Here is a 16,863-nt window from a genome sequence, read left to right as displayed (position 1 = left end):
ATAGTTCACGAATTTATTTCAAAGGTTTAGAATAGAGTTAATTTAGGCTTTGCACATACTTTAGGCTTGAGTATAGGAAATATTTCGCTTTGCCTTATGGTTCCAGAGCCAAATTATAATATGTCACTTTCTTCTCTTTTCTTTATTGATATGTCTGTAATTTATCGTGTTCTTTGCTATGAATGCTAGATGATTTTGCACCACTTTCTTCTCTTTTCTTTCTGTAATTCATTGTGTTATTTGCTATGAATGCTAGATGTTTTCGCATCAACTGGTGAAAAAGCTTGAAGTCTTTTTCATCATATATACATACATACATATAACGTTGATTTCTCTGAACTTACAATTATCTGTTTAATAGATGGAAAAGAGAATCAATCTAGGATATTTATTGCAATAGAGGGGAATGGGTTGGCAAATGGTCTATTGGAGAAAGTATCATCTGCAGTTCTTGATTTCTACAATAAGTGAATGATACATATACCTAACTACTCTAATTATTGTGACGAATTGTTACTTTGGCTGCTATGACATGCCCATGTAAGGTTGCAGAAACAAGCATAGGAGTTCTATTGGCATGTGGAAGAAGAGTATAAGTTCTTTCAGAACAATGGGAGAATAAAATAAAGACTCATATATGTATATAAGTGCATCGAACCATCTCGTTGACCTCTAAACCAAATGATATCAGAAATTTATAATAATGATGAAAAACAATTAGCTGGCTGTCAAGATAAACTAAGTTTTTTAATACAATTTAAGCACCACAAACCAAGAACCTGCGAAAAAGAAGACTTTGCGTACGACGTTGCATGATTGGTTTAGCTATATCGAATGCTATATCTTTTGCTGAATTCATGAATGGTTTATGATTTCATGTGGTTTAGGATTCTCGAGTGCCATGATACGCAACCGGATGCTAATTTTTAGCTGCATGAGCTGCCAATTTTGGTGCTCTTATTAGCCATGGGTTCGGTCCACAGCTTGCCAGCCTTTAATTTGGCATTACTTCCGGTGGGGATCATCCTGCCCACAACAAAAGGCTATCCAATTTCGGCCCAATAGACACCAACGCCAACTAGACGAAACCTCGGTCCGGCCCAAAACCAGTCGACCTCGAATTCCGCCGAAAGCTCCTTTGACCTCAGGGATATTCGCCGACCCACCCCGACCAAGCTCGGGGTGTCATCCACGTTCGTCGACTCGCCCCAACCAAGCTCGAGCGCCTTCTATGATCGCCGACCCGCCCCGACCAAGCTCGGGGCGCCTTCTTTATTTGCCGACGCGCTCCGACTGAGCTCAGGGCGCCCTCTCCAATAATACGCCCCGACCCTTGAGCTCGAGGCACTCCGCCGAGCACACCTCGGAATCCGGAATGTTAGGCTAGCCTCAGCACGCATCAAGCCAACCTCGCCAAATGCATGACGCGACCTCTCGATAAATTCGGCCTTGCCAACAGCCGTATCCATGTGCGTGCCCATGCCCTCCTACGTGGCCGTACATTGCGACACCACCACGCCATGCTTTGCTTGTTGGCCACGACAGTCAAGGACAGCGCCATACTATCCTGGCCATATCTTGCTACGACTGTCAACGTCTTATCGTCGCCAATAACGGATTGCACTGCGCGCCACCAGCAAGCTTTAGCTGCGCGCCATCCCCTCTCAGGATGAAGACGGGCCATACCACCGCCACCTGGGCATCTCCACAAGGACTATAAATAGCTCCATCAGGTAACGCCTAAGAAACTTTTGGCTAGACCAACTGAGCATCATTCTAACTTGATCATCGGAAGGCCTTCACCAGAAGCACTGGTGAGGCTTTGTGCAGGTACACCGCCGATCGCAGGAGGTGGCTCTCATCCTCTTCCTCCACACTTCGGCAGCTCCCTCAACTCCTCCGGCGTGGTCACCCTTGGGCCAAATTTGAACCACAACAACTTCCAACCAACAAGAAAACTAATCTCGCAAATAACACATTCCAAGTCTATGAAGTATCTGCCAAGCCAATATAGCCCCACATCCGGTTTCATTATTGCAACAGGATCCAATTTTTTTTCCTCTTTCACCTAAAAATTATCTATCCTCAGCATGTGCAATGCATGCAAGATGAATTGGACTAAATTAAAAAGATTAATAGATGTTTGTTTTTAATGGTAGAACAGAGAGCGAGAGAGAAGAAACTATGACAAGAAAATAATTAACAAATTATCCACAGGATGTTAGACTAGTGTGAACATGTGGCCATTCATTTCAGACGTTCAAATGGATGAATGGGTCCAAATTTGACTGCAACAATTTTGTGCTCCAAAAGTCTGTCTTACCTCATACTGTATATAATGCAAATTTCTAAAATGATGCGGTCGTCGATAAAGAGAAGTTATATTCTACACGGCGTGCACCAGGTGGCTTATTCTTGTAGCGGTGCACCAAGATAGGCGGCTTAATGAATAGAGTCCATAGAAACGAATAAAATTGTGAGCATGCATAATCAAATGGTGCACACAGTATAGAGTTCGTTATAGGGTATAATTTTGCATCAATCGATTACTAAGAGAAGAAGAAAAAAGATACGATGGATTCCTCCTTTCTGTCAAACAAATATAGGTTTTTCCAAAAAAAAAAAAGCATGATTTTTTCAAAATATTATACAGATCGATACCCCTAGAATTTATCAGCTTTCATAGTAGCTCAATTTTTTATCTTTTAGGATATCAATTGTAGCTGAATCCCCCAACTTATCAAGGACTTCTCTTTTAACAAATCTCGGAACATTATCTTCTCTTTTTCAGAAAAATCTCAATCTCTTTTAAAGACCCATCCAACCTTGACTCCAGTGCGGTCTTCTCCAGTCCAGAAGCTAACAATTAAATAAGACTAGCTGCAACGAAAACGAACGTCGATCGTGATGTTTGACATACCGTCACCACCAACTCCAAAGAAGCTTCATGACGAAGGGACGGAAGTTTCGAGGTCGAGAAAACCACCATGGCTCTTTGAACTCTCAGCATTTTTATCATAAGCGACTGTCAACTTCCTAGAGATCGATCCATCCCTCTCTCTCTCTCTCTCTCTCTCTCTCTCTCTAACAGAGATGGGGAAGGTTTGCTACATGGAAGAAGATGAAGATGGGATCAATATTCTGGGATTTCTCTTGGCGCTTGTCATTGCTCTGGCGCTGATGGCCGTCTGCTTCCAACCTCGCCGGCGTGCGGTGGTCGCTGTCTATCCATACCGCTACTGAGGAATGGGAGGAGACGCAACTGCTGCAACTCCGGCCGGGAGACTTTTCGAATTTGGCTGTACGTTTTCATTTTTCCAATAAAAAATCTACCGAAAAAAGCTGTCGTTTTGATTCATTACGGAGGCATGAGCGCTAGAGAAGTTCTGTAAGAAATAAAAGAGTAGAGAATTTGATATCTATTTCTCGTTCTTTGTCCCTGCACTTCTCATGCTGCAGAAATTACTAGACGGCCGACCTGACGAATCTGTTTATAAATTTTAATAACACTAATAATGCTTATAGTATTTTAAGATAATATTTTACTAATAATGGTAATGGCATGTTAGTAAAAGAAATAATATTTTTTTTTATTAATGATATTGTTAGAATCACCACTTGCCCCAACAGGCTGATAGAATAAGAAAGATTTATTTGTATGAGTGTAAAACAATATAAAAGATATAAATAAATCTATCTCATTCTATAGGCTTAAGTTTTTGGAATAAGTGATGATTTATCATGGCATCAGAGCATAAGCTTTTGGAGTAAGTAGTGATTTTAACAAATATTATTAAAATACTAATAATGTTTAATAATATATTAATGCTTATTTTCTGATAAGCAACCCTATTTTGTTGGACGATTATAGCAGTTGTACCCACATCCCACTGGAATTTGACGGGTGCCAACTGCCAAGTAAAGCGATGGTCTTCAAATGTGAAAGTTTTAGTATCAAACTATTCTCCGGTGATTGAAGTTAGGTCCCAAAAGGCCAGATCAGAAAAGATAAAGACTTTCTGATGGGAGTGGACATACCAGAACAAAAAAATAAATTTGCACTTGCCCTTAAAAAAAGTACTTCACATAAGTCTAAATTTTAGATGGTATAAGCTTAGTAATCCTTGGGGCGAGTCGGCGAACGTGGATGTCACTTTCTTCTCGTTTCTTTATTGATATGTCTGTAATTTATCCTGTTCTTCGCTATGAATGCTAGATGATTTTGCATCACTTTCTTCTCTTTTCTTTCTGTAATTTATTGTGTTATTTGCTATGAATGCTAGATGTTTTCGCATCAACTGGTGAAAAAGCTTGAAGTCTTTTTCATCATACATACATACATACATACATTCATGTAACATCGATTTCTCTGAACTTATAATTATCTGTTTAATAGATGGAAAAGAGAATCGATCTAGGATATTTATTGCAATAGAGGGGAATGGGTTGGCAAATGGTCTACTGGAGAAAGTATCATCTTCAGTTCTTGATTTCTATAACAAGTGAATGATACATATACCTAACTAATCTAATTATTGTGACGAATTGTTACTTTGACTGCTAAGACATGCCCATGTAAGGTTGCAGAAACAAGCATAGGAGTTCTATTGGCATGTGGAAGAAGAGTATAAGTTTTTTCAGAACAATGGGAGAATAAAATAAAGACTCATATATGTATATAAGTGCATCGAACCATCTCGTTGACCTCTAAAACAAATGATATCAGAAATTTATAATAATGACGAAAAACAATTAGCTGGCTGTCAAGATAAATTAAGTTTTTTAATACAATTTAAGCACCACAAACCAAGAACCTGCGAAAAAGAAGACTTTGCGTAGGACGTTGTATGATTGGTTTAGCTATATTGAATGCTATATCTTTTGCTGAATTCATGAATGGTTTATGATTTCATGTGGTTTAGGATTCTTGAGTGCTATGATACGCAACCGGGTGCAAGCAACCCTGCTAATTTTTAGCCGCATGAGCTGCTAATTTTGGTGCTCTAATTAGCCATTCATCTCGAGGTTTACTGCTCATAGGTTCGGTCCACAGCTTGCCAGCCTTTAATTTGGCATTACTTCCAACGAAGAAGAAAACCAAGTCCATGAAGTATCTGCCAAGCCAATATAGCCCCACATTAGGTTTCATTAATGCAAAAGGATCCAAATTTCTTCCTTTTGCACCTCAAAAAAAATGATCCTCAGCATGTGCAATGCATGCCAGCTGAATTGGACTAAATTAAAAAGATTAATAGATGTTTGTTTTAATGGTAGAACAGATAGCGAGAGAGAAGAAACTATGACAAGAAAATAATTAACAAATTATCCACAGGATGTTAGACTAGTGTGAACATGTGGCCATGCATTTTAGACGTTCAAATGGATGAATCGGTCCAAATTTGACCAACGCTGGAATTTTGTGCTCCAAAAGTCTGTCTTACCTTACTTTATATAATGCAAATTTCTAAAATGATGTGGACGTCCATAAAACGAAGCTATATTCTACACCGTGTGCACCAGATGGCTCATTTTTGTAGCAATGCACCAAAATAAGCAGCTTAATGAAAAGAGTTATACTCTATAACCAACTCTTTCCATCAAACAAATAGAGGTTTTTTCAAAAAAAACAAGAATTTTTAAAAGAATTATACGGATCGACAACCGAAGAATTCATCAGCTTTCATGGTAGCTCAATTTTTTATCTTCTAGGATATCAATTGTAGCTGAATCCCCCAACTTATCATGGACTTCTCTTTTAACAAATCTCGGAACATTATCTTCTCTATTTCAGAAAAATCTCAATCTCTTTTAAAGACCCATCCAACCTTGTTGACTCCAGTGCGGTCTTCTCCAGTCAACAAGCTAGACTAGCTGCACCGAAAACGAACATCGATCGTGATGTTTGACGTCGTCACGACCGACTACAAAGAAGCTTCATGACGAAGGGACGGAAGTTTCGAGGTCGAGAAAACCACCATGGCTCTTTGAACTCTCAGCATTTTCATCATAAGCCACCGTCTACTTCCTAAAGATCCATCCCTCTCTCTCTCTCTCTCTCTCTCTCTCTCTCTCTCTCTCTCTAACAGAGATGGGGAAGGTTTGCTGCATGGGAGAAGAGGAAGATGGGATAAATATTATGGGATTTCTCTTGGCGCTTGTCATTGCTCTGGTGCTGATGGCCGTCTGCTTCCAACCTCGCCGGCGTGCGGTGGTCGCTGTCTATCCATACCGCTACTGAGGAATGAGAGGAGACGCAACTGCTGCAACTCCGGCCGGGAGACTTTTCGAATTTGGCTGTACGTTTTCATTTTTCCAATAAAAAATCTCCCGAAAAAAGATGTCGTTTTGATTCATTACGGAGGCATGAGAACTAGAGAAGTTCTGTAAGAAATAAAAGAGTAGAGAATTTGATATCTATTTCTCGTTCTTTGTCCCTGCACTTCTCATGCTGTAGAAATTACTAGACAGCCGACCTGGCGAATCTGTTTATAAATTCGGATTGCAATCGTCGAAGTTTCAAAAGATTCGCTGCTTGTAATAATTTAAACACTTGAGCTTTAATTTATCTTTAGATTTTATTAAATCTCATTTTAAATTTCTGGATGCAAACAGATGCCTTCTTGAGATCTAACATTAGGCTTCAACCATGCAAGGAGCTGTTCTTGCATAGCATCACAGCCAGATAATATAAACAATTAAAAAACAACAACACCACATCATCAATCCAAAGTACCATAACAACAATAGTTAAATATTTACAGACGTATCTATCTTGGAATCTGAAGAAGTACCCAAAATTGCAGATCCCTGTCACTCATTCCCTCCCATACACATCATCACTCATCCTTCTTGTCTTTCTTCTTCTTTTCCTTTTTCCTCTTTCCTGTTGCTGCTGCTGCTTGTTCCTTTGTTTGGTTGCTAGGCTCCTCCTCTGCCTCAGTTTGCTCTCTTCTTCTTCTTCTTTTCTTTTCTGCTGGGCTCCTCTTCAGCTTCTGGCAAAACAGCCAGACCACCATCCTCCAACCTTGCAGTACCATGGCCTTCAGCTTTCTTCTTCTTTTTCTTTTTCTCCTGCTCTTCTTCTGCCTCAGCTGCAGCAGTCTGATGATCCCTTTGTAATTGGGTGCTTGCTATATCAGCCTTATTTTTCTTCTTCTTCTTCTTCCTTTTCTCCCCATCATCGACACCCCCTTCTTTCAAGGTAGCTTCGTCAGCTGCCTCTACTTCCTCATGCTTCCTCTTTCTAGGTCGTGCCACCACCTGTTCATCAGCCGACCTCTCAGCTGGTTCGGTGCTCTGGCCGAGTACTAGATCAGCTGAGGGATTGTAAGTCTGGACATGCAAGGAGACACCAATTAGAGGAAGTTGATGCTGCAAGTTTTGGTTTTCCGGGTAGTTGTGGAGAAATGAGGTCATGAGGTGCAGGCATAAATCTAAAAAGAGGTTTATTTATAAATTCAATTTCCTTTTTATATTAGTTTTTGGATACAAAAAGGAAAGTTCGACAAAGAAATTGATGATCAAGATGTCATACATAAAAAATAGTTCCACCATCCTCAAAGTTGAAATTGCTAGATATTTTAACTTACTGTCAAAGTTGAGCGGTTGTCAAAGTTGAGCGGTTTATATATAACTTAAAGTTTGAGGCCGTAGAACATCCTATAAATACTAGATCATGATTCTTCTATAAACTATAATATTAAGAGTTCTATGCAAGAACTTTCACCAAGGTGGTAGAAAGCTAATGATCAAAAAACAGAGAGGCAAATGAGGTCACATGACCAACTATCAGAAGATCATAGAAAAACTGTCATAAATGGGAACGAATCAAGTGAGAGTACAACAACCATACCTTTGCTGGAGTAATCAGAGCCCCTGCACCCTTCTTTCGGTCCTTGTCATAGAACTCGATCTTGGGCTTGCCTTTAGTTGAGCCAGCAGAACGACTCAATTCTCTGCCCTCAAGAACTCTTAAACGGGCCTCGAGCTATTTGCAAGCACAAGGTACGAATACCAATTTTAGGACAACTGGTGTATAGGATAACATAGTAGTGGTTTCTTGCACAAACGTTACCTTAGCTCGATTTTCCAGTCCCATAGTGTTGTCTTGACTATCGCCAAGGGCATCATATCGAATGGCCAATGCAGCTTTTGCGGCAAGGGAACGAGAAATCTTCCCCTTGAGCTTTGGGGCTGCCTGACCAATTAAGGATGCATGGAAGATAAGCCCATACTTTGGTGTAGCATGCTTTGTCTTCAGAGCTCTAAACAGGGCCTGCAAATTAGAGACAAGAAGAAAATTAGGATTGTTGCTGATTGCAAAGTTATGGTAATAGGAAAGAATGGCGGCATATTAGAGACTGCCAGTCATGGAAACACAAATAATTGGAGCGTGTGAAAGAAGATGTATGAGATTATATTCTTTAAGAAAACAGAGTCAGAAAGACAATTAAATTTACATTGCCAAAGTATAGACCCTAATAAATTAGAAAAATTGAGAGTTGTCAGATGGTAGATTGTATCAAAAAGCAGATAAAATGTTTTTGGAGTCTGAAGCAAGTGGTGTTGTTCGTATAAAATAACATGGTAAGGGAATAACCAGGTCATCTATGGGGTCTATGATAAAAATTGTCTTGTTTCAAGTAGTGGCCTAGAAAAAAAATTGAAGACTTGGAAAGATACCATATGGTGGTGGGAAAAAATCTTACTGAAGCTAAAAATGGCATACAATAAGTTAAGATGAAGGATAACTACAGAACAGATGGATGAAGGACATGCTAGAAAACTAAACAGGGCTTTTATTGGGGTCATGATATCAATGTAAAAATTGCACTCTTCTAGGCACATTTCTAGATTTTAAACAATAGTATGTAACAGAACAACTAAAGAAGAGGTTAACATGCGAGAAATATCCAATGCAAGATGATTATTGGATTATCAGCATATAACTGGAAAAAGAACCTATGTACAAATTGCACCATCAATCATGGCATTAAATTACAAGGCAAAATTTAAAGATATGGAAAAGGTTTATAAAGAACAAAAAATATCAAAAAATTTTGAAACCAACAAAAGTATGTACAGAAAAGCTCAACTAGGGCTGCAATGGACCGGGTTGGCTCGTGACCTGACCAGGTTATAACCCGGCTTGAAGACTCACGGGTTGAATCTGGATCAATACCAGATCCATTCTGAAAATTGAGTCAGGTCTGGTTTTGTAAATCCCTGTCGACCCCAAATCGATCCAACCTGTATATTACCTTGGTCTAATGCAGGTCAGCTCCCAGGTCAACCAGACCACTGAACTTGATGTGACTCAACCCATAGAACTGTCTCCTATAAAAACTGCTAAACTCAATTCCACGAGCCCCTTTCCCATTTCTTTGCAAACCCGATCCCCTCAATCCTGCCTCTAGGCCATTGCCGCCTCAGCCCTTCTCAATGGCACATGGGCACTCCAACTTCCATGCCCCTCCCCTCACCACAACAGCATCACAACAATGACGACGCCTGATAACTTTCTCTTCCTCTCACCTGGACCCTCCCCCCTCCCAGCTATGCCTCCTCCGTTAGGCTCATCAGGGGACAGAATCAAGTCCTACACTTGTCTAAGCATTTTTAAGAAATGGATGCTTTAGGGAATGGTTTCCCTCAAACCCTATTTTAAGATCGTTAGCATGCAACTACCTTGCTATCAAGGGGAATTTTTGTTGCTTGTTTCACCATTGTTCTTGAGGCTGCAGGCTTTCAATCTTTAATTTTGCTTCAAATGCCTTTTCCCCCGAGTTCCAAGTGATAATGGAATTGAATGCCACAAAAGTTTTGCTTGTGTCAGGGTCTTATTATCCTCTTTGCAACTTTGAATATTTTCTTTTGCTTTATCTTGTAGAAGGGGACTTCGTGCTGCTTTTCTTGACTAGCCCATGACCTGTCGCACTATTATCATTATCTTAGAGGCCTAAGACTAGATTTTATAGCATGTCTAACCAATGATGATCTATTGTGTCTAGGAACCAAACTCAAACTTGACCTATTTGTAACCTAGTGTAGAATAAGCCAAACCCCACCAAGCAAGCTCACCCAAACCCATTTTTTAAATCCTTACTACTAGATCAATTTATTTGCTAAATGAGAACCAAAAAATCTTTTTTAAGGAAAAAAAATCCACTGTTTTGCAGGAAAACTTCGCAAACCCCTTGTGGTTATATCCTACAAATTTCCTTAAAATAAATTCTTCCCAACCTATACTTTCACTGTTAAAATTGCACCAGATACAAAAATTTGAGAGATATGTGATCTCATTTGCATACCTATCCAGTCCTATCATGTATAGAAACACTCATACAGAAGGTGGTTTTTTTTGGTACAGTGCGAAGTAAACAAAGGCCATGCTAAGCATAAATTGGCTGAAGAGAAATTGACAAATGGTCAAACTGTAAAACCATTAAAGGAAGTGCAAAGTCTACAGTAAGAGTAATACCAAACTGGCACATAGCTTATGTTATAAGTAATGCAAGGTCCATGTTCACATGTCAATAAAAGTATGGTATGACATGACTACATTACTATGAAAGACCAGATTACTTATGTCCGTCAACAAGCTTATCTTCTTAATCAATAATATGCAACCAAAATAAATCCCCCGTAAGCTTAATGGCATTTAATGCAAAGCATACCTTCTCTGCACCAAGAATCTGAACAGTGCTGCCAGGTTGCTTTGCTAGATTCAATAAACTACCACCATGAGCAATAAGACGGGCTCCAACAAGTTCCCCAACAAGAGCAGTCAGATTTGGCGCAATAGTATTCATTCTGCTTCTCAGGTAATCATACAGCTGAGCTCTGTACTCTGAAAGAGCTAACACTTGGTCACAAAGGTCTCTGATATTTGCTAAGTCTATATCACTAACTTCTGTCCCCATGGATATCACTGCTGCCTCTTTCAGCTCTGCTTCAGTCTCCTCTGACAATATCTGTTGGAAACACAAATAAGAACAAATAGTTAGCATCTATCAGATTCACTTCTCTTTTCTGCTAATTAGCTAAAGGTTGTGAAGGTTTGCCTCAGAGAAATCAAGATCTACTGCATTTGTACGATTGCCCATCAGCTTAACTGCTTTTGCATATTGAATGTTATCCTGTATAATTTTAGCAAGTTCCGGAAAATGCCATCCATACCATTCACGAACTCTCATGGCATAAGTATTAAGCTCTTTATCAAGATCATCCAACAAGCCAATGGCCTGAATAATCATTGTATCCACCTGTAGAGTGAAATAAGTTCTTAGTCATAGCATGATGATAAGAGTAATTAATAAATGAAATATGATATACACAAACATAACATATACAAATAAAGTGAATTCCCAAAGTCCTGGATTTGTTTCTCTGCATGATTGCAGTTCAGGTGTCACTCATATAGAAGGACAGATATATGTGTTCTCAAATAATCATTATTATAAATTACTTAGACATGGATGAAGAAGTGAATTTGAAGGAAAAATTGAATACTATAGTGGACTGAATGATAAATGACTGGAATTTTTTTCTGTAAGAAGGAAGCAGATGATAAAAGAATTTTACCTTATCAGGGCTGAATTTCAGCTTGTACCTAGATAGGCTATGCGACAAACCCAAGCTCATTGGAGCTAAGTCTTGCACCGCTAACCCAGATATGAGTTCTGTAAGCTGGCTTCTTAGCCCCCTCATTAGCTCCATGACAGCACTGCTGTGAAGGCAGTCTATTTTCTGAAAATTAACAATTAACAATTATATTATGAAATATGAGATATTGAGAATGTGCAGTCATTGTATTTAAATATGGACACATAGATCAATTAGGTTACCAGTTTTTCTTTAATTGCATTTCCAAGTTTTGAATCGGCAACAGCTAATGTTTCACCTTCACAGTGAGCACGCAAAAACTTGCGGAGGCCCTTGCTAGGTTTACCATCAATTAATAAGGTTACTGTGGATAAAGCTTCTGAAGTGTTCTCGAATTTACTGAAAGCTTTCAGCTTCACTACCTGATGAAGCATAAAAAGACTGAAAGCTTAGTGGATACCCAAAGAAAAAGAAGGCATAACATGGCAAAGAAGACAACAGGTCCAGAACAACCATTCAACAAATACTCAAGTGCAAAATAAATGCATGAGCACCCATAGAAGACTTGACTCTTAGTAAAGATAACCCACACAACAGAGTTCCATTCATCAATTATCAATCACATTACCATACAACATCCTCAAGGAAAGGCTAGCAAAGATTTTTAAAGAAGGTCAATTTTGTTAAAAAAAAGTGTTTTCTAGGGGAAAAAAGAAATGTTCAGATCGCAGAAATGAATGAAGTAACCTTTCTGGCTGATTCTGATGTTGAAAACTCCTTCCACAAATCCTGGCATGTTAAAAAAAAGGAATCCATAAAACAGAAAACAGATTAATATATTAAGCAATAAATATAAGAAGACCAGCCCGCGGACAAAGAAAAGAATGGTCTCATCACCTCAACTCTGTCGAGCTTCCCTTCATCTAATACTTTGAACAGGGCAAAGCCCGCTGGAGTTTCGAACAGCACCAGCATCACTTAATAATCCCAATCAACCGCACCGAATCAACCAATAGAAAGCAAAAAATAGAAACATCAATCCCGTATACCATTAGAAACCACATACTAAAACACCATTCACCCAAAAAAAACTAAGGAAAAATCCCGACAAAGCGTTTTCTAAACTTAGGAACAGAAGAACGAGGGATTCAGAAAACAAAGAGATTTAGCGTCCAAGAAGCATGCCTTTTGAGCCAAAAGTAATCAAAACGGCCATAAGATTTCGTTTCCCATGGGTTCGAATCGAAGGGTTCAGGGTTTAGGGTTTATGAATCGTGACAAGAAGGCGAATCGAGGAGATGGAGAGAAAATACCTCAGCCTCGTAGGAGAAGAGGGCTTAGGGTTTGGGTCGGCGGCGATTCCTGAGCTCTCGGGAAGGAGAAAGGAGAGAGCTTTACCTCTCTCTCTCTCTCTCTCTCTCTCTCAACAATAGAGGAGGCGCCGTAGGAGAGGGGGGTAGGGGGCTTAGCGGGGGTTTATACGAACCAGAAGGGGCAAGCCTTGCGGGGGGTGGAGAACGGAATCACACCGTTGGTATGAGAATGAAAAGGATTTCAGCCGTAGGATGGTAATAGACAAATTTGGATGGTTTAGACGTCTCTTTTCTTTTCTTTTTTGTTTTTTTTTTTTTTGTCAAAACGGCAAACTATATAGCTCTAAAATGAGTACATACCGCCAGATCATGAGAAAGTAAAAAAGTACAAAGTAGAAGGAATATCTTCTATAAATGTCCAATGGAACTGGTCGGAGTGCCGGGCGATGAAGGAGGCGATCCAGTCTGCTGCCCTATTCGCCTTCCGAAATACGTATGCTTTCTAGAAGCCACCTAACTTATGAGCTAGTCTCCGAGTCTCTCTGATGAGGGGATAGCCATCCTCATATCTATCCACACCTCGAATTCAGTCAATCACCATAGAGGAATCTCTCTCAAGAAGCACCCACTCGGCACCGAGGACTCTCCTCGCATATGCCAACCCCTTCCATGCAACTCGAAGCTCTGTGTAATAACCCCAAAATTTTTTTTTTATTTTTTTTATATAAAAAAAAGGGATAGAATAGTCCTTTAAAATTGATATAAGGGGTAAAATTGGAAGGAATCAAAAGTTAATGGCATAATAGTAGATGCGTTGAAGTGTTAGGGGCAAAATGGGAAGGAATTAAAAGATAATGGCATAATTGCAGATATATCGAAGTGGCAAGGGCAAAATGGGAATTTAATAATATTAAATAAATGGTGAATAGTGTTTTGATGTGATTTAATTGGAGGGTTTGAGCTGGCTCACGGGAGTGAAACAGAGAGGAGAGGGGGAGGGTTCTCAGACGACACAGAGAGAAAGAAAAAGAGAAGAAGAAGAAGAAAAAGAAGAAGGAAGAGGGATTCGAGATGGAAGGGAGTCCCGATTGCACTTCCAGCTGCAGGGAAAAGTGTAGATCTCCTTCTTCTCTACGCAAGGACCTCGATTTCCAAAAAGAAAAAGGTAAATATCCATCTCTATCTAGTCTTTTGATGACATTAGGCTATACAAAGGGTGAATATAGTCTAGAGGGGTCGGATAAGGGTTGTAGAGGCGGTTAAAAGAGGAAGAATCGGATTTTGACAAATTTTTCCGGCACTACGGAAAAACTGTGTCGAAGTCCCAACTTCGGCGAATTATTTAGGGGGTCAAACGGCCTCCGATGATGATGCATGTTATCTCTTTGGAATCCTCTATGAGTGTAGAATGTTAGATAAAAATTTCATCAAATTTGGAGTCCTGAAAGTGGATCAAAACCGGGATGAAGTAACCCACTGTCAGTTCGGGTTACTGTTCATTCGGGTGGAAAATAGGGGATTTCATGCTATAATAGAGTATTAAGCCTAGATCAAGCAAAAAAGGACCTTGTACTCATGCAAAGAAGTCCCTAATACACATAAATGGTGAGTTAATTAATTAAAAAGAAAAAGAAGAAAGAAAAGAAAAGATTTAGGGAACAGGGGAGTTGAATCAATTAAAGTTCCCTATGTTATAATTGGCACGTAGATTATAGCCCTTGATACAAGACTAAATGTATTGTAAATGCATGTCACAGTTGGGCAAGAAGCTAGGGAACAAGAGGAAGAAGTTTTCCACTGCCTGCTGTAGATTTTTGGAGGCGTATCAGGGCTGTGCCGGATTGATAGGTGAGTGGGAGTCATGTACTTTGCACTATGAGCATCCTTAATTCATTTTCATGAATGTCGCCAAGTGTGAATTGATTCCACTTGAGCATATTGATTGATATTGTAGTAGATTCCTCTATAATCTTGATTCTCCATGCTTGATTATTCTGTACATGCATTTGAGGGAACATTGAGAGGAATTACGAGGGGTTGATGAGTAATCAAATTGATTCCGAATTGTGAAATGATTTCTTTTGTAAATTGATTTCATTTCCTCTATTTTAAAGACTTGTGAGTCGTAGCTTGATTATACTCTTTTATGAGTAATTAAATTGGTTCCAAATTGTGAAATAATTTCTTTTGTAAATTGATTTCATTTTCTCCATTTCAAAGATTTGTAGAGCCTTCTTAGTGGTATATTGAGTTGTATTGCACTTCCTTGACCCTCACTCCTAACCCTGATGTTAGTTTATGATTGGGTCATGATTGAGTGAGTGGTAGTCTTGATCATACTCCTTTTTAGTAGAGTATTGGGAGGGTGCATTATGGCATTTATGCATGGCTTGGCAGTATCTGCAGGACACCTATAGTCGATGGGGTTGAACATCGGCCTTTGTGCACATAGTAGCCTTCTGGGTGGCGGAGCCCAGTCCCTTCCTAGGGGGGACACGGCCCTAGGCGTAGGATCGGCCGGTCCTACGACTTATATTCTGCTTGCCGCCGGGCATAGTAAGACCCCGCGAGGTGCAGTATGGCTTTCCGCGGATGTAGAATTCCCGCGAGGTGCCGTTTAGTATGTAGATGTGAGATGGATTTCTGTTCTGGATACTGGCCAGCATTTATATGATCAGTGTGGTGTCTTATCCTGCATATGCATGTGACGGTAGGGAGTTGTTGCTGGTTCGCCTGGGGCGTAAAACCCACCTTCCGACAGCTGTCTAGCATTTACATTATCGATATGGTGTCTTATTCTGCATATGCATGTGACAGTGGGGAGTTGTTGCTGGTTCGCCTGGGGCGTAAAACCCACCTTCCGACGGCTGTCTAGCATTTACATTATCGATATGGTGTCTTATCCTGCATATGCATGTGACAGTAGGGAGTTGTTGCTGGTTCGCCTGGGGCGTAAAACCCACCTCCCAACAGCTGTCTAGTAATGATTTACATATTGGTGTGGTGTCATATTCGATGTATTTATATGGCAGTAGGGAGTTGTTGCTGGTTCGCCTGGGGCGTAAAACCCACCTCCCGATAGCTGTCTTGTTGATGATTCAGCCTATTGACACCTGATTTATATGATTCAGTACTATAACCTATTGAGCATATTCATGGGTAGCATATATGATTACTTGATTATTCCATATGTGCTCCAGATGTGTTGATTGGGATTGTGATAATTCACTCCATATTCTCTATATTGAGTTCATGTTCATCTTGTTATTGATCTTGAGATTTCATCTCGAGCCATGATTATATTCTGTCTCATGTGCATAGTACTCTCTACTCCACTCACTGAGTATTTATATACTCACTCCCCAGTTTGGTGTTTTTGATTGCAGGGCAGGTATTGTATAGAGAGGAGCAGGATTAATGGTTGCCTGCTAGCTGTGCCGCTCCATAGTATAGTATAATGTAGATAGAGGTTTATACCTTTTGGTGTATTATAAACCTTCTATTGTATATAGTGCATAGTTACAGTCATAGATCCTGTTGTGGATATGGGTTTGACCATGGATGGATTAGGAAGCATGTATATATATATGTGTGCAGATGAGTTATATGCCTGAGATGATGTATTGCTATATATTGTCCAGGTTTATTATGTGACAGATTATGTGATTGCTGCTATGACAGGTAGTGTGTTGTATGTATTGAGATAATCCTGACAGGTCACTATAGGAAAAGTGATCATTTTGTGCATGCATCATGCCAAATTTTTTCAAGATTTATTGATGATTGATAGGTAGTAGGGTTCTACGCGGTGGCTGGTGGCCTTATGCCTACCCGCACCCTAGGACCGTCGCGGCGGCCCGCCGGGAATGGGGCGGGGGTCGTGACAAGAGGTGGTATCAGAGCAAAGGTTAAGAAGAGTCCTGTCAGAGCAATAGGATGAGTCAGG

At 39.9% G+C, this 16,863-nt stretch overlaps 1 protein-coding gene across 1 annotated transcript; it reads right to left on the bottom strand.

The window, feature by feature from the left end:
* Positions 1–6,688: 6,688 nt before the first annotated feature.
* Positions 6,689–13,057, bottom strand: LOC103711731 (probable nucleolar protein 5-2). The gene is made up of 10 exons (XM_039132789.1): positions 12,918–13,057; positions 12,502–12,581; positions 12,352–12,393; positions 11,847–12,026; positions 11,584–11,748; positions 11,064–11,264; positions 10,677–10,973; positions 8,075–8,275; positions 7,853–7,987; positions 6,689–7,332 (listed from the first exon to the last, which is right to left on the bottom strand). Exons 2-10 carry the CDS (start codon positions 12,577–12,579, stop codon positions 6,937–6,939), a joined length of 1,695 nt encoding a protein of 564 aa, XP_038988717.1. The 5' UTR covers positions 12,580–12,581; positions 12,918–13,057; the 3' UTR covers positions 6,689–6,936.
* Positions 13,058–16,863: the final 3,806 nt, after the last annotated feature.

The sequence above is a fragment of the Phoenix dactylifera genome, chromosome 13 (genome assembly GCF_009389715.1).
Source record: "Phoenix dactylifera cultivar Barhee BC4 chromosome 13, palm_55x_up_171113_PBpolish2nd_filt_p, whole genome shotgun sequence".
Taxonomy (NCBI): domain Eukaryota; kingdom Viridiplantae; phylum Streptophyta; class Magnoliopsida; order Arecales; family Arecaceae; genus Phoenix; species Phoenix dactylifera.
Note: the sequence above shows the minus strand (reverse complement) of the source record. Positions and strands in the feature narration are given on the sequence as shown.